This window comes from Falco naumanni, chromosome 6 (assembly GCF_017639655.2).
Source record: "Falco naumanni isolate bFalNau1 chromosome 6, bFalNau1.pat, whole genome shotgun sequence".
Taxonomy (NCBI): domain Eukaryota; kingdom Metazoa; phylum Chordata; class Aves; order Falconiformes; family Falconidae; genus Falco; species Falco naumanni.
The window spans coordinates 7734586-7752832 of record NC_054059.1 but is presented as its reverse complement, the minus strand read 5'-3'; the positions used below and the strand labels follow the sequence as shown (position 1 = coordinate 7752832).

General features: G+C 36.0%; 1 protein-coding gene across 3 annotated transcripts in view; it reads right to left on the bottom strand.

Annotated features, from left to right (window-relative positions):
* Window positions 1-18247, bottom strand: part of IBTK (inhibitor of Bruton tyrosine kinase) — a 57899-nt gene that overhangs the window by 24064 nt on the left and 15588 nt on the right. For 2 of the 3 annotated variants that reach the window (XM_040597930.1, XM_040597928.1), the window contains exons 6-18: window positions 17735-17905; window positions 16440-16557; window positions 14494-14674; window positions 13252-13375; window positions 10796-10973; window positions 9360-9537; window positions 7913-8509; window positions 5972-6058; window positions 4925-5007; window positions 4778-4815; window positions 2837-2933; window positions 2342-2443; window positions 1274-1391 (exon numbers count right to left, since the gene is read on the bottom strand). In XM_040597930.1, coding sequence (XP_040453864.1) covers window positions 1274-1391; window positions 2342-2443; window positions 2837-2933; window positions 4778-4815; window positions 4925-5007; window positions 5972-6058; window positions 7913-8509; window positions 9360-9537; window positions 10796-10973; window positions 13252-13375; window positions 14494-14674; window positions 16440-16557; window positions 17735-17905 — 2072 coding nt within the window. The remainder of the gene's footprint in view (window positions 1-1273; window positions 1392-2341; window positions 2444-2836; window positions 2934-4777; window positions 4816-4924; window positions 5008-5971; window positions 6059-7912; window positions 8510-9359; window positions 9538-10795; window positions 10974-13251; window positions 13376-14493; window positions 14675-16439; window positions 16558-17734; window positions 17906-18247) is intronic. The other variant, XM_040597929.1, reaches the window with a different exon arrangement.

The following is an 18247-nucleotide window of genomic DNA, read 5'->3' as shown; positions in this document are numbered from 1 at the left end:
CTTGACATTTATGCCAAAATATACCATAGCAACAAACTACTCAACAGAACCATATTGCTGTGTGAGCAGCTCTCCTTGCACATAGCTGTCATTATTCAGTTCTATCCGACTCAGGTGTCTCAGATTAAAAGTCTTGGTACCCAGTAGTGACATTTTCAGGTTTTCACTGAAATACAGATATAGTCTTAACTGTAGTAAGAATGTTGCATGTCCTTTCCAGGCTTAAGATGAAACAAATCTGAATCCAAAATAATACTTAAGACAATGTTATCAGATTTTTACTCTTCTCTCCAAAATCAAAGGGTAAAATGTTTATACTTTATAAAGACGTGAAGAGGAAAATTGCTAATATGAATGAATTCCTGTATCTGTGATACAAGCACAGTAGCTGCCTCACACAGCAATGAAGTGCTGGCATTCTGAACTGGTTCAGATCTCTAAGAACTTCTACAGGTAAAAGGAAGCATGACAAAAAGGCTAGGAATGGACAGAGTGGACCAATAACAGAGATGGGGGTGTTTTGTTCATTTGGGTTTTGGGGTTTTTTGGGTTGTTTTTTTTTAAGGCTTTGCTAGGAAAGTTCAACCAGCATTGATAAGGCTTGCTCTGAGAAAATGGTATGTACTCTGGAAGCAACCTGAAGCCCTGTCCAGAAACATCAAAAGAAGAATTCAGCTTCTTAGAACTCTAGCTGTATCATTGTGGAAAGCAAGGGTAATTAATTTGTTCAGCCCTCTCTGCAGACAGTTAAAGCAAAAAGACTACCAGACTGCAGGCCCATTGTCTTTGGAAAATGTACCAGCTATAAGAAACCTACTTAAAATAAATTCAATTTTCATAGTAACTATCATGTTAAAAAAAAAAAAAACCCAAAAAACCAAAAACCAGCAACCAAAACCCAACAACACCAAAAAAAAAAACAAACCGCACAGCAGTTTTATACATCTTCAAAAACAATTTAAAAAATCTGAACAGGATTAGGCCTAACATCAAAACCTACTGAATTCAAGAGAGTTTTTTCCCCTTAATTCAGGCTCTTCATGCCAGATGGTAACATAGGGTTTTATACTATAGAACTGGTACAGTATTTACAGATATTTATTTAACTAGTTTGTTTCTCCCTGTTCAGCAAAAATGAGCCTCCTTTTAAACTAGAAGAATTCAGCTGTATTTTAACATTTAACTGCTTCTATTAGTTCTTTGAACCCTTCTGTCTTTCAGGGATGTTTGAATTTAACAGCTAGTACATAAAAACATTTGCATTCCTCCTTACCTTGCTTCAAGCAAAGCTGCCATATTGAGTCCTATGAACTGCAAGCAGGATAGTTTTAACTGTTCAGCATTATACATTGCTGAGAACTCCAACAGCTCAGCAGCATTCTTTAAAGTAACTGCAAAGAAGAAACACAACAAACTAAACTGGATAATGTGCTGCAATATCATGCAGCAGTTTTTAAGACTTAATGCACAATGTGATCTATTTATTAAAACTTAACATATACTTCCTCATTCCTAAAAAAAATGCTAATGCTCAAATGGCCATAAACTGCAGCAAGGTCCACATAACTTTGTAGCAGCTTGAATGCAACGGGTGCTCCACAGAAACAGAAAGGCCCTACCTACAAACATACTGGTTTCAAAACAAAGGGGGAAAGGAAAAATACCAGATTTCATACACAGCATAAACAATTCTTAAAAGTTCCAAATGTTCCTTTAGCAGGGAGAAAGAAAAAAAAAAAAAAAAAAAAAAAAAAAAAGGAGCTGAAGGGGGCATGGGGGGAAGAGATAAAAATGGAAGTCCCTAAGAAATGCCAAGCAAATACTGTATGCTGACTTCTTGTACCAAGTGACAACACTTAGTGTTTCCTAGAAAAGGCAGATCTTCATGACCATATAGAAACAGCACTGTCTCAAACAAACAACAGAAGAACCAGTAAAACTAAATACAAGGACAGAAATAAAAACACAGAATTAATTTTATCATGTTTGAAAGATAAGAAGTTTGAATTCAATGAAATAAAGGTTTTATAAAAATTTGCTTTATTTGTTGTAGTGGTTTGGGGTTTGTGTTGGCGGGGGTTGCATTTTTCTACTTTTTTTTTTCCTTTATTGAAGAACATGAGATGAAGAAAATGATGCATAAAGAACAGAAGATTATACTAACCTAGAACATCACCCAGACTAAAGAAGCAACTGTTAACAGCTATGCAATGAGCAGCAAAAGGTAATCAGAGCAAAAGAATATAAGTAAATAATTCTGTGCTGAAACAGGCAAGAACATAGTATCTAAAAAAAAAAATTTTATTCTCTAACCCTTCATAATACAAGTGGAAGAACTCACGTTTTTCTGCAATGGCTACTTCACAGATTTCTTTGAGTCTGGACATAAGAAGCTGGTCTGCTACCACAAGAACATTACATACGAATTCCACATTTTGAGAATCTGGAAAACAAAGCATCACGTAAACACTGTGGGCAAGTCAAAAGCAACTACAACACATACAGCGTCAATGGGATTTTACCAAAGGACTAATGTAATGGCTTTGCAAATTTTCATAGGTTTTTTACAGCACAAGGAATAGCTTAGTGAAGCACAAAAGGTCATTTTTTTGAAGCAAGAAAAGGAGGAAAAAGGAAAACTACATTTTGACAAACTAAAGAAGAGGTACAAAAGGGCCTGGTGTACAGCTATCACCTCAAAATCTAAAGCACGAGTCACACAAACACGGATTTTCTACATAAAACTTCAACAAAAGTATATTAAGTATTGAATTTCTATCTTAAAAACATAAAAATAGCAGGAGCTACAATTGAGTTGAAAATATATTAATGGCACCTTTTATGGCAAGAGCTTCATCTGTATACAGGTAATCTACAATTATCTGTAGTATGTCAGAATGGATTGGCATTTCCAGAGCTGAACAACAGGAAGCCTAAAAGACAAAAGGATTAAAAAAAAACCAAACAAAACAAAAAACAAAAAAAAACACCCAAACCCAAACCACAAACAGAAAGAGTAAAAGAAGCTGACTATTTGGAATAATATATCAAATTAAGACAGCAATTGCATTTAGCAAATAACTCAGACTGAGGGTCACATTTGCAAAGTTAAACAATTATTTAAGTATTTGCATAAAATCTGTTGAAGTTCTTCCATTAAGAACTGATTGTAGCAGTGCAATTAAAACCTGCCCAAACTTCTGAGCAAATATCCATGAAACAGTTCAATGTTTCATCGGTTTGAACATCTTCTCTAACAATCCTTGATTATATCATATTACTATATTAAATTACTGTATTATACTACGTTACCCGTAACTGTCTAAAAATAGAACTACAGGAATCCCACATGCAACTACTGAACTGCTTTCCTTTCAAGGTAGAAGATCTAGTGAAATCAGAAGTTCCCATGCAGGAATAAAACAAAGGGAGGCATTACTGTCAATCCTTCAGAAAACAAGGTCCTCAGCAAATCATACAATTGAAGAATCATCTTAACCATTACGGCAAAGCTTTTGTATGAGCAAAGATTAGCCATTAAACCATGTAACTGTCACCATTCAAGTCTGTGCAACTTTACTGCTTAAAAACTTTGGTTTATATCATGTGGTACTAGAGTAGTTTTATACTTTTTTGTTTTGTTTTGTTTTAGAACAAGCTATTGGTACTGACCTATTTCCCATCTGAAGTTTAAAAACTTCTTGCAGACATTAAGATTTTGATATAGCATCCAGAGCACTTGATTCACAAAATATTTACTTATGAATTTAGTATGATTTATATTTACTTACAAAATAACGTAACTTACAAACTGCACACAAATGATACAGAAATAAACAATACAAATGGACATTCAGCACTTAAAATAATTAAAAATAATTCAATCACTTGTCTCACAGCGTTTGGGACATGTTTCCTCAGGGATGACTGAGGAAAAGGCAGCACAGTAACTTTGAGGACAGGTGAAGTTCTGTTACGCAGCAGAAGAGAACTGCCAGTACTTTGGCAGGTTCTTAGATTTACATACTGCCAAAAAGCTATGAAAGTTGAGAAAACTATTGCACACTGCTTCAGCTTTCAGTCACTGAAAAACGCTTCTCCATTTACGCCTTTCCTCTCTTTCAACAAGTATTATCAATAGTATTGATATACTTAAACAGGCATTTAGTGAAATTATGTTATCCAGGAATAACCAGGGCATTGACACACAGCTAGCAAACAGGAACCAAAACAAATAAAAAAGCTACACCTTTTGAAGCATCAGCTGGTGACTAAGTGGAGTACTCCTTTATATACTCTATTTCATTAACAGTGAAAGTCAGCTAGAGATTCTACACATTGACTCTTGATTCTGCTGTATTTTTCACTCACTGCTTATGAAAAGCTATTCCGTACTGCATACTATTTAACTTGTACAATATTTCACAGAAAACAAAAATCAAGCAAAGCCGTATACTTTAAGAACAGTCTAGCAGCTTTTATAAATCCATGAACTAGCTCCAAATAAACCCCTAAAAAGAAAGTAATACTTTAATTTCCTTCGATATACATTATTACATCTATTACCCTCATTTAATATACAATCTCAATAGTACAAATACAGAGTAACCACAAATGTGGTTTGGTTATTCATTTTTTTCCCTGCAAACAGGATCCAAGAATCCAGCCTTTCCTTTTCCTCAGTATTTAGGATATGTTATTCTAGGAAAAATTTAAAAACTGTCACTTACTTGATGCAACAAAACATACCACCACGCATGTTTACTGACAAGCTTACCTCAATCCATGAGCTGCTTAACATGCTGTGAAAATAATCTGTAAAGAAAGGCATTTCAGTTCAAGATGCAATAAAATTTCAGTTAAAGAATACAATATGACTTCTATTTCATATATATATATAATATATATAAATACACAGACATACCAAGTCTTGCGCAAAGTACACACTTATGACATGGGAATTCCTTTCCATCTAAAGATTTCAGGGTCACATCGCAGAGATAGGAACTGTAAGATATTTGATAGGATCAGAACTATGACTATTCAGAAGAACTACAAGTCATAAACTCTACAAATAAATGCTTACTACAACAAATAAATCTTACTTCAACAAATCAGGACTTAACCTTTAAAATAAAACACACCTGAACTTCAATAATATCACATAAGATGAACCTAAAAGTACAGGTGTGACAGTTTCAAGACAGAAATTTTTTGTCCAAAGTTAAGCTCTCAAAATGGCATCCGAAGTTATTTCCTGCAAAACATGGTCAATTACTGTTTCGAAACTGCTATGACCAAATAAATTAATGATGGCTAATTTCAGTCAGTCTTAAATGATCTGAGTTTAGTTATTTCTTTTACATTAGTAGCTACTTTAAGCTTTGACAATGCATTTTAAGAGTGAAGCAATCCAAATTCTGTGAAAAAGCTACTTTTATGCAATGTAGCTTTTACTATGTTAAGTAGACAATTCAAGCCTTTGGGTATAAATAACCCAATCATACCAACAGAATGAAAAAACAAACATCACTGATAAAAGCATCAGGAATTTTTTCTATTGAAAGATATTCCAGAAATTGTCTTAAATAGAAAGAGTATTATACATTTGCTTATTTCCAATCCATGTGGTCTTACTGTCACAGCAAGCATATTTGCAAAAGTCTAACTACTTTTTATTAGACTACCCACATTTATCCTGGCATTAGTATTCTGACAGTTAATCTACAGAACACATTACTGTACAGCAAAAAGAAGCAAAAATATACCATACATAATCTATCCCAGATTACCAATTCACAAATCAGTTCTACAAGCATCTACAGAGATCTTTCAAACATGAGTTGCTGTGAGACAAGTCCACACCAGAAGTTAAAATGCAGCTGATCAATCTTACCCTACACTTAACAGATAGATAACATAAGAAGATGGGGGGGTGGGGGGGAGGGTGCATTTCATTTAAAGAGATTACCATTTCTTCTGATTTAACTTTGGTTTGTTCCCATTCTTCTTGTTGACAACATTAATTTTTCCATTTTCTAACCTGACTCCATCCAACCTGCAAATCATTAACATTAGTAATAAGTAATACAATTAGTTTACAGTTCAAACCACTAAGAAGAACAGTGTCACAAAGTAACTGCACTTCAGTGGGCTCATATTGTGACTATGAAAAAGGATCAAAATCATCCATTCCAGAAAACTAGAAAGGGCCAGTTGTTACTTGAAAGTCTTCACCGCAGATGCAAAATGTAACTGACATTCTTTCCACATCTTAGCTACCTTATTTATTATTTTAGGTGAAAGCTATACTGCTATAGTTAAAGCCAAAGTTGAACACCACTGGGTCAAAAATCTAGGAGTTATATATACTGCTACTCATCAGCTACCTGAGCAAAGACAGTGGTTTCAGAGAGGCATGTTTCAGCACAGGTTTCTTTACCACTGTAATTCATCGAGGTTTGTGAATGGGATAGTAAAGACACAGAAGTGCTGCTAGTGGATTACAAAACAATACACTTTCAAAGGGAAAGCGCTTTAACATGAAAATTTTACTTGGGGACTCAGTTTTAGCAGCAGCTTCACATCTGATTCACTGATTAATTTTACTGTTTGTGAAAAATACAGTGAAGAAAACTGCCCTGAAAAAGCTCATTCCTTCCTTTGAAAGGAAAAAACAAATGCAGAAAAAAAATCCAAACAACTGAGTAATACAGTTCTACAGAAACATTTGGTCTCAATTCCATTAGTTTCATCACATAACATTAAAAATGCATCAGTTAAACAGAACTTTGCTTTGTGTTGTTTTACACTAAATATTTCCACTGTCTATGGAAAAACTGGTAGACTAAGAACCAAAGTGTAGACATTCATCAATCCAAAACGCAGATCAATACTTGTTTTGTTAGAGACAGCTGGTATTTTATGATAGTCATCTGGAAAGTCAGATGATCTGCATCAGATGTCAAGTTTCAGAGTTCACCCCTTAAAAGATACTGTCATGGTTTAACCCGGCAGATAGCTAAACACCCCACAGCTGATAGCTAAACACCACTGGGATGGGGGGGGGGGGGCAACTGGGGAAAAAAGTAAAATTCATGGATTGAGACAATGACAGTTTAATAGGACTGAAAAGGAAGGGAAAATAATAATGATAAAAGAATTAGAATATACAAAACAAGTGATGCACAATGCAAATGCTCACCACCCATGGACCAATGCCCGGCAGTGGCCCCCCCCGTCAGCTCTTCCCCTACTTTATGTACTGAGCATGATGTCCTATGGTATGGAATATCCCTTTGGCCAGCTGGGGTCAGCTGTCCTCACTATGCTCCCTCCCAGCTTCTCATGTCCCTCAGCCAACTCACAAGAAAAAATCCTTGACTTAGTGTAAACACTACTTAGCAACAACTAAAACATCAGTGTGTTATCAACATTATTCTCATCCTAAATCCAAAATATACCACTATTACTCAGCTACTAAGAAGAAAATTAACTGTACCCCAGCTGAAACCAGGAAAAACTTACAGGACAGATGTTTTAAACACAAATGTCCAAGAGGTTCTATGACACAGTGAGAGCCAAAAGCACATTTCCATCACATAGAAGCCTATGGAAAAATCACGCTTTAAGTAGATCATCATGCTGCAAAAGTTTGCTTCTGACATTATTCAAAAAGGTCATACATACTTTCTCTTAGCAAAGAGCATCCAAACAAACTGACGTTACTTTAAAGAGATGACATGATATTCACTGTAAACTTTTATACTTAGAAACAATAAAGCAACCAAAAAAAGGCAAACTTATCAACCCCAACTACCTTTCTACTTTAGTTGTCATTAAAGTTAGATCAGCTTACACAAAACCACTCTGAAGAGCTTGCCAGAATACAAAGGCATTTCCTTGCACCTACCTTCCACTTAAATTGCTGAGTCCAAACTTCTTTGCAGCACTTTGCAACATTTTTATGAGGTTAGCTTCTTCACCCACAACTTTGCCTTTTTTAGATTTGCTCTTCTGTTTTTCATTTAGAACTTGCACTTGATTATTTCTATAAATCTCAAATGCCGACTTTCCATTAATATTTTCATCAAAACTCATTTTGCTCAGGTTAGAAATTAAAGTATCTTCATATTCTTCTGATTTTCCTTCATGCAGGATTTTTGGTTTATAACCATGAGTCAGAAGATCACAAGTGTCAGTGTATATAAACTGCAGAAGGTAAGCAAACAGATCTGGATGAACTTTCTCTATTACATAAAGATCACATCCAACAGCATCTTCATCTTTCCGGTAGACATCTGGAGTGTCTAGCTGGTTGTCACTGGCAACAAACAGCTTCTTGAAGAAGTCAGAGCGTACAGCCAAGATGTATTTGTGCACAGGGTAAGTTCTTGTGCCAATCTGAAAAGTTGCATCATGGATGCTGTCCATTTCGTCTGTTTCATCTAACAGTTTGCCAAAATCCTCTCCAAAACTTGATACTGACACACTTGGAATTTCATAGAGACTAGAACGAAATGAAACCCATCAAACAAAACCCAACCACTGTTTACAAGCTCCATAAAATTTTACATAGTATGTTTAATGAAGATTGTGAGGTTGTTTACATTTGGTCGGTTTGGGTTTTTTTTCTTACATTGCTGAACTACTCAACATCTCTTGTCCTATTCTTTATAAGTAGAACTAATAACATAGCATTTAGGCAATTAAACAATATATGTAAGATCCTTCTAGCTTCAGAATATCAAATACAGTACTATGGCTTCATAATGCAGCCAGTAAATCTGTATTACCACAACTATCTTACCTTCATCTCATTTTTCCAACATGAAAACAGAGAAATGTTTGCTGTATTTCTTATTACAATCCAAAGTAATGAGGAAAAAAGCTAATATTTACTTATTTATCAGATACAGTGGAAACTATTATGAAAGCGCAAGGAATATGGTTCAGTATTCTATTTATTCATTTTACTTTAAACATTTTTTCCAAACAAATGAAAGATCCACTTTTCACTTTTATTCAAAAGCTGATTATTGGTGATTACTGAAGGGATTAATTTCTACAGAATGTAGAGCTCAGAGTGCGCTAAAAAAATACATCATCAATGCTTGCTTTAAATACTTTAGATAAAACATCGACACTACTTATACTAATTATGCAAATATATAAGTAGAGGTCTTTGGGTAACTTCAAGGGAGTTGTTTACTAACAAGTACTATTCTCTAGCAGTATGGATAACCGCATTTACTGTGACTTTTCCATGACCCAAAAAACGGTTCTGAAAAGCAGAACGACTGAACGGCAATCCCACATAAAAAAGAGAAAAATTATAGTTGTTGATATTTTAAATATACCTTGTTTTAGGATCTGACTGTAAAACAGCAAAATTGCAGCCATTAGGATCAGTGGCAATGCTAACAGCTCGGTGGACGAAAGTAAGCTTCTGAAGTCGAATTCTTTCATACACACTGTTTGTATCATGTTCACAAGACACATCACATGAAGAATTCTGAAGGCTTGATACAAGTTCTGTTAAAATAAAGAAAAATTTGAAAAAACCCACTGAAGGGTCCAGCTAATTAAAATGCAACTGACAGAACAGGCAAGATACATGACTGCTCTAAGTCCATTGATGGAGTCAATGAATAAGGCTAAATTATGCTGCAGATTTCAGTTCGCTTAACTGAAATGCAGGAAGACATTTGAAGAATAAGACTTTACATTATATATAGAAAAGTTTTTATCCAGAACTTCTTGTGGAAGTGTTTTGTCCCTTCTTAGTATGTACATACCATTCACCACATTCATTAGAACCTTTCAAAAAGCCAGAAGCTCTCATTCATTACAGATCAGTGACGAACATCAACTAGACATTCAACTAGCCAACAGATCTGGATTCTGAAGTTTCCTTAAGATACTAAAACTACCAAAAGAACAGGAACAAGCATAAAGAAGAGAGTGCCTGTAGACACATACCAGGACCAGAACAGAGCAAAAAGGCAATGTGTTTGGTGCCTCTGTAATGAGGGAACTACTGTCTGATGTGTAGAATGAAAGAAAGCAGCAACAGAGCAAAACCAGTATACAACTCCAGACTGAGCAACTGAGGATAAAGATTTTTGCTGTGAAAGAATGCAAAAATGGACTGACACAAATAAAGATGGAATCTTGGTATCAAAGGAAGAACTGCAACATAAAGCTATAAAGTTCAAATACATCCCAGGTTGGACGTAAATCCATTTCTATCCATAGAGTTTTAAAGACCCCTACATGAACAGGGATGACAGTTTCAATTAAAATCTTGTCCTAGACGAGTTATCTACCTTGCAGAAAAACAGTCCAGCAGGACTCACTCTCAAGCAACACAAGCCAAGTTAATAAGGTGGAAATGGCTCTGGATGCTGTATTATGCCCAGATATGGGTCTGGGAAACACAGTAAGGTTTCACACTTAGCAGTGCAAGCAAATACATGCTCCTTCTTTTGTTCAATGCCAGTCTCTTAGGACTGGTCATCTAATATGTGACAAGATCATTACACTGGACCCTTGTACTACTATTACTCTTCAGAAGTACTTTTCTTCCTGGAAATCTTCACATGAGGGATAACTGAAGGTTGTAAAGTAAATCTTAGTATTACTGAAGAAAGAGAACAGTAGTGGTCAATGCTACCAACCATCAGCCACAGAGGACAGACAGAACGAACCCACCACTTAACATTGTGAGGCTGTAAAGATTCAATTAAACTTTGATATTGAAGTACTTAAAAACCGTTAAGAAAGCACAGCTAACCTTTCTTTTCTGAGATTTTCCTCCCTTCTTCCAGCCACTTCCCTGTAAAGGCTTCACCATCCTGTGTGACAAACATTATTTCGTTCTCATTTAAAGCAACATCGGACATGAAGACTTGCCGGCCATACACCCAACGACACTGTTTCATGGAGTTGTTAGATGACTTCCAGCAAAATACCTGCAATATTTTTTCAGAGAAAAGGTCAATTTTCATATCATATAAACCCAGTTATATATTACAAACTACTTTTTTTAAACACAAGAACATGTCATCTCAAAGTTGCATACAGAAGGAAAAAAGACTTCTTCAAAATTATACCTTAAAGTGTTATGAACATCTATTACAAAGAACCTACAAGTAAAACAGGGAAAACCTATTATGATATCAAGACCATTTGCTCGTGAAGGGCATTTGAAAAGCTTCTCTGAATATTCAAACATCTTCACAGCAGTCACCTACCGATCAGTTTTTACTGACACAACAAGGACAGCAAAAGTTGTCATCAAGTCAAGAAACAAGTTTAATCTAATTCTTAATTTACAGATCTGTCAAACTGATTTGCTTATAAATCAGGCAAAATTCAAAGTCAGCACACCAAAAATTTAAACCACTTCAGGTTAATTGTTTGACAAAAACTCAGGTTTCTCTGTACTAGCCATGGTTTTAGAATGGAGATAATGACCAAATACAAACTTCGAAACATTCAACAGAAACATGATGAACTGCACGCACACCATGATCGCAACAAGGTATACTGTAGGTGTCTGAAAGAAGCGAGCATGAAGAAACAATCCCACACAAGATAAAGCCCAGATGTGGCATTAGCCAGGCTTTCATCTTCTCCCATTGAAGAACCTGCACAGGTCTGTTAACACCTACATAAGGAGAGGACAAAAGAATTTGACTAACCTATCTCCTTTGCTCTCTCTTGAGACCTACAGAATCCTAGAATGCTTGAGGTTGGAAGGAATCTCTGGAGGTCATCTAGTCCAACCCCCTGCTCAAGCAGGGCCACCCAGAGCCAGCTGCCCAGGACCATGTCCAGATGACTTCTGAATATCTCCAGGGATGGAGATTCCACAGCCTCCACGAGCAACCTGTGCCAGTTCTAACTACCCTCACAGCAAAAAAGTGCTTCCTGACATTCAGACAGTCTTCTTTCTTTCAGTTTGTGCCCACTGTTTCTGGTTCTGTTACCGAGCACTGCTGAAAACAGCCTGGCTCCATCTTTTTTACATCTTCCCTTCAAGTATTCCCTTACATTGGCAAGGTCCCCCTTGAGCCTCTTTCTAGGCTAAACAGTGCTCTCTTAAAGAGAGTACAATCAAGACAGACCAGGAAGTGCAGATTCAGGAAACAGAAGTATTAAGATTCCATCCCTCTCCTTAGTCAATAATTTATAATGCCAAAAAGTACTAAAGATCCCAGCATTTGTCAGTATTCAGCATGGAAAGATACGAAAGGTAGGTTGACATAGTTGCACTGATGCAGGAAGACAAAGTAGTTTCTTTGACACTAAAGCAGCGTCCCAAAGATGCTGAAGGGGCACTACCAATACTACAGATGCTGGAAGCGAAACCTCACATGAACAACTACCAAACTGAAAGTTTATAATATGTGAGACAAATAGTGACCTAATAAACAGATAAGATCATCCCAAAACATAATTCAGCCAAATGCAAGGAAACAAAAGGAAATAGCCACACTGCTCCCTATTTTGATATACAACCTCAGTTTTTACCATTCTTTAAGACAGCATTTCAGTAACAAAACCTTTTTGTAAACACCACTAGATGGCACTGCAGGCTTAGCTCTCCCAGTGAGCAGCTTAGAAAAGGCTGGAATTTTCAAGGGTCCTATAAACCATTACTGTATGAAAGAATGAGGAAAGAGAACAATAAATCCACCACAGTATTCCATTTCTAAGACGACACAGTGTCTACACTTAACTATAAATACTAAACAATTCACCAGGTTTAGTTGCAACTTTTCAACAATAAAAGGAACATCCCACCTAAAAAACAGCTGCTTTTCAGCAAAGGCTCTAAAACTTCAAGTCCAGAGACTACTTGGAGGCTGTTTCTGGAGGATGTAAAGGCGACAGGGAAGGTGGGGTGAGAGGAGAGATGGGGGGACGGGTGGAAAGAAAAAAAAACACCCACAAAAAACACAGACCATGAACACTATATAACCACTTCTCTCTGTGGTTATATAAAACAGTGGAGTTTACACCTTTACTGAAAAGCTAGTAGAAGTTCACAGATTCAGAAATAAACTACTGTACATTACTTCAGTATCTCCCCACAGTCCTTAAAAAAAATAAATCACTAGCAGCTCTACAGAAATTAACTGAATATTTTCTGTCCATGATTTTTGTCTTGTCTCATGTTTGAAGTTTGTTTGATTAGTCAGTATGCAGCTTGCTATATAATTATGATTTCTAGGCACAACTTACTCTTCCAGCTTCATCCAGGGCTAGAATGCAAATCTTCTGACCCCCGTTTTCTTTAAGATGCTCAGTATCTACCTTATATTCCAAATATCCCCCATTAACAAGAATTTTTTTAAGGTTTAGCTGTCTGAAAGAACACAAAAGATTAAATTAGTATTTCTTCATTATGTACTTATGTTGCTTCTGTAACAGTTACCTTCTCCATTTAGAGCAGCAGTTAGAAAATATAGTTGAGGTAGTGACACTGAAAAAATATTTTTGTTTCTGCTAATAATGACTGCAAATAAAATACTATTAGTAGACTGTAATTTTTGTTTTGCTTTTAAGTAAGTTACATCATATTCATAGGTTCTTCACAAAATTTCATAAGTAGAAACCAATATATGATTTAGCTTTGATCTTTAGCATTAGAAAAATTATAGTTGCATAAATTTCATTTAGCTGTTTGTATTAAAAGACCTATTCTATCCCAGTAGGCCATTTCTCAGGTTTTTGGTGCATTTTGGTTTTTACCTGATCAAAACCATGCATATTACCTCGTTTCAATTTCTTAGTATAAGAGAGCAGTACGTAGTATTAGGTTTCTCCAAGTGCCAGCACCTTCACTTACAACCACGTAGAAAACAAGGTACAGTCACCTCTTATAATCTGTTATTCAAAACTATGTAAGAGAGTATGGGATCAAATAATTGCCTGTATCTATGAGCCATGGGCCCAGTTTCTTTTAACAGGTTTTTCATCCAGGTTTTAGCATATGGACCAGATGATGTCACAAGGTCCCCCCTGCAACCTAAATTACCCTTTGTAATATACTATGTGCACAAATTAATTACAAAATTCAGACCCCCAATTACTGATGCAAAATTATAAGAACATAACTAAATAGAATAGCAGATCTTCAGCACCCTTACCAAGATACCTTTATACAAATTCAGGCTAACAGAGGAACAAACAATACCAGTTGCAGTGTTTTTAAACCTATGGAACAAAATATTTCCTCTTGGTATGCTTTTCTTAAAAATACCTTTGGTAAACAGTGAGTGGCACCTTAGCTTCATCTAATAACAAAAACAAATAAAAAAGATGGCTGCAGTTCATATGAAAGAACTGCAAATTAAGAAAACTCAGGGGAGCACTCTATTATCTCTACTTTATGCACAACAATCTTTAAAATACCTTGCAAGTATAAGACTACAGTGAAATCTTCACATATTTTTCATGACAAATTAGAAAAGTAACACATACTTTGAAGCCATCTTTTTGCACTGATAGTCTGCAAGTAAATAAATATCTCCTCTTTCAGTAACACATACTGTAGCGCCATCACTTGCAGAGACCAAGGACACAGAGATATCTTTATGGTGTAAAGCAGAAACTTGGCAAGGTGTAGTTACACGTTTTTCTCCATTAGGATCCAGCAGAAAACCTAGAAAACATAACATACCCAAAAAACATTACTTGCCACTCTACACACTGTGCATTTAAAGGACACTTTGCTACACTGCTTTGAAGAACCTTTAAATTCTAAGAGTTTTTTTAGGTGGGTAGATAATTCATCTTTAAAATAATTAGACAGGTGAGAGACTCCACACATACTTGTTCGTTCACCACAAACACCAGAAAACATTCAAGATTTGATGCACAAGAAATGAAGTAAGGCATATTCTTCAAGGAAAGCTATTTAATGCAGTTAGATTCTGCAGTGGTACTGCCTTTGATTTCAAAGAAAGAACATCTATTCGATCATACTACAGCTCAAGACACTAGAAACATCATCACACTGGCATAAACTATAGATTATTTCGGCCATTGGAGGACACCAAACAAGCTTGTCGTAGAAGTTACTACAACCACACATAAGCATGAAGACAGGCAATTACAAGAAACAGCAGACAAGGTTGGAGCTGTAAGGTAAGTTTACTAAAAACGTTAAAAAAAATAAATCAGGCCATTGCTGCTCCACTGCATCAAGAAACCTAACACAAAGTATCTCATACAGAACATAACCCTGCTCTGTGTGCACTTATTTCTGTGCCACAGAGTACAAATATCCAGGAAAAAGCAGCACAGCTACCCCTAAAGCTGAAAATGACCCTGTCACGTGACAGTGTACTGCTATGCCCATCTTAAAGAGGCAAGGTTTATTACCACAGGTCTATCACAGTGCTCAGCTGACACAATTATACTGCTTAGAACCCAATTACTGTCTCATGTGGTACTGCACTGGACCATGTGCACACCAGAACAATCTCAACAACACACGAAACCACAAAAAAATAATATGTATGACCGATGCATTGGAAAAAAAAAATACTCATTAGTAAGATACTTCTCTGACAAAGACAAGTTTTCTCACATACCTTTGCAATCTTAAAGAGGAACACAAAAAAGTGCCTGAACCTGATGCCAGAACTGATGCAGATTAACTGTAAGTACCAGAGCTAGCTAACAGTTTTGTTTGCACACAGATACAGAACTGTAGAAATGCAAATCCAAACCAATATTGCAATACCTGTTTATTAAAAAAGACAAAAGCAATTAAAATATCCCATTCATACAACAAATCAAAAGTTCAGTAGTTGGTAATATATTTTTGTTAGGTTCTTTCTTGACTTCAGAATAATACTGAATTAAGATTCTGTAAATTGCATTGTTGAAGAAAATTCTAGATACGGGCAAGCATTTCAGTTTAAAAAGTTGGTATGGAAAAAGTTATCAGTAGCATGTTTACAGTGCATGGTGAAAAAAGGACATAGGCAGGAGACCTGAATGCTAGCTTATAATTTATTAAGGGCAGTAGTACCAGCCAGGCCCCTGGAAGGAGACAAGTCTGCCTTGGGGTAATTTGCATCGCAAACAGCACATTCAGTTTCACGAGAGCCTTCTTCACCAGCAGGACCACACAAGACACATGGAAGGCAAACTAATTACAAAAGAGTTCAAATAACAGAGCTAAGTCTGACTAGCTCCTATCATCTCAAAATGTGAAAGTGACTGGCAGGAATGAAAAATATTCTTCAAAAGAAGAGTGAATGATGTCATCAGACTGGTTTAAAAAAAGGGGGGGGGGGGGCGGGGAGAGCAAGAAGAAAGCTTTAACAAGGCTTCTGTTGCAGAACCACATAACAGCTTCAGCACAAATAACATCTTTTAAATGGCTCAGTTTTGCTTTCAGAATGCTTCTACCTTACCTAGTTGGCCGCCGTTCAGCCCCATGGTATACACTGCTTCTTTAGTCCATAGCACTGTATGGAATCTGCCTGCAGCCACTCCAATCACCATTCTACCTTTCAGGTTTTTTGCCTGAACCTAAGCACAAATCCAAAGTACATCTTAATATTAAGCAGCAACAGGTGAATTTCTCATGTACAAACTTCTGACAACATTTCATTCTGAAAGTCATCAAGAATCGGTATCAATCCACATACAGTCTTAAATCAGGATTATTTTAGAAGTTTGTCAAGTGGGGTGCCATTGCACTAGCAAAGCATGTATGATAACGCAAAGATAACGCAAAAATATTGCACAAAAAGTAGTCAAATTTTTGCATTATCTAATCAGAACAAGAATCAGATTTCCTCAGGCTGTCTTAAGATGTTGAAACAAGACTGTACAGGACACGTATAAGACAGCCAAAGACTCAGGTCCTGCAAAAGTGTCAAGTGAAAAGTTGCAGCTTTTAAATCCTAATGCCCTAAACACACTACAGAACACTAATTCCACACTTGAAATTTAACTTGATTTCCCAAATCAAAATGATCAAGATCAAAGCAAATACTGTGGATACACAGCTATCATTACACTACTGAAAAGCACCCCATTGTAACCCAAAACACTATCCTGTTGCATTTTGGCAAATTATTCTTTCCTACTTCTGTAACACTGAAGCGCAACGTTGTTCTACTCCAGATGAAGCTTTCTTTAAATAATAAGTAATGTAACTCTTACTTACTTAAGAAAAAAAAAAAAAAGAAAACATTAAGAGTTTGAGCATAGAAATACAGCCAAGATGCTAATGTCCATACACACTCTGCCCTGTCACTATTCCTCCCAAGGCATTATGACTCCAGAATGAATAGTGCTTCTAAGCAATGGACACAACCATCAAACCCTGAGATATACCATCCAGTGATTTAAAAGAGCAAAGACCCTGAATCTCAAGTAATACCTATCTATTACTTTTATGTTATTTCACCTACACAACAATACGGGGAAGAAAAGAGTTTTGGCAATTGTACCTTATATCATACTTGGCACTACACACTGTAGTACTGTTCAGGTTACAAAGTAAGATGTTTATCAGGACACAGTTAAGTATTTCAGATTAAGATGTATGATAACACAGAATCAAGATTTTATCTGAACTCACATTTGACTTAATTGTCCTGAAAAGGTTTACAAGTTATTTCCACAATCTTCACATTTTACTTTCTGTTGAAAAAAACCAACATATGAACAACTAAGCTTTGACTGATGTTATTTTTACCTGTCTAGGAACACTGCAGTGAGGAGGAGGAGGAAGAATACCCAGTTGATGGAAAGTATTTAAACCAAACGTATAAACATATCCATCTTCTGTTAAAACAACAGTATGATCCTTAGCTGCAGCTATCTGGGAGCACTGATGGCCAGCTAAGCCTTCCACAAGTCTTGGAACCTGAACAAAAAAAAACCCAGCATTGATATAAAAATATACTAGTTTGGTATTAGCCAGTGGCCATATATGAAAAACATTAAACCCAACAGAAAATCATGACCAAATATTGAACTACAGACAAAAATGCATTTGAACATACAATACACTCATTAACATAATTACCACAGCCAATGCAATAAGATGAGCTGTTTTCATTTTAAATGCATCCTCTCCTACCAGGGAGATGATTTTTAAACTATCTGTTCCAAAATTAGGTTGAAAACTATAACTTCTGGACAGCTGGACAAATATTAAATATTACCTCTTTTGTTTTTCTTTTTAAATTACCATGAGCAATAAAGA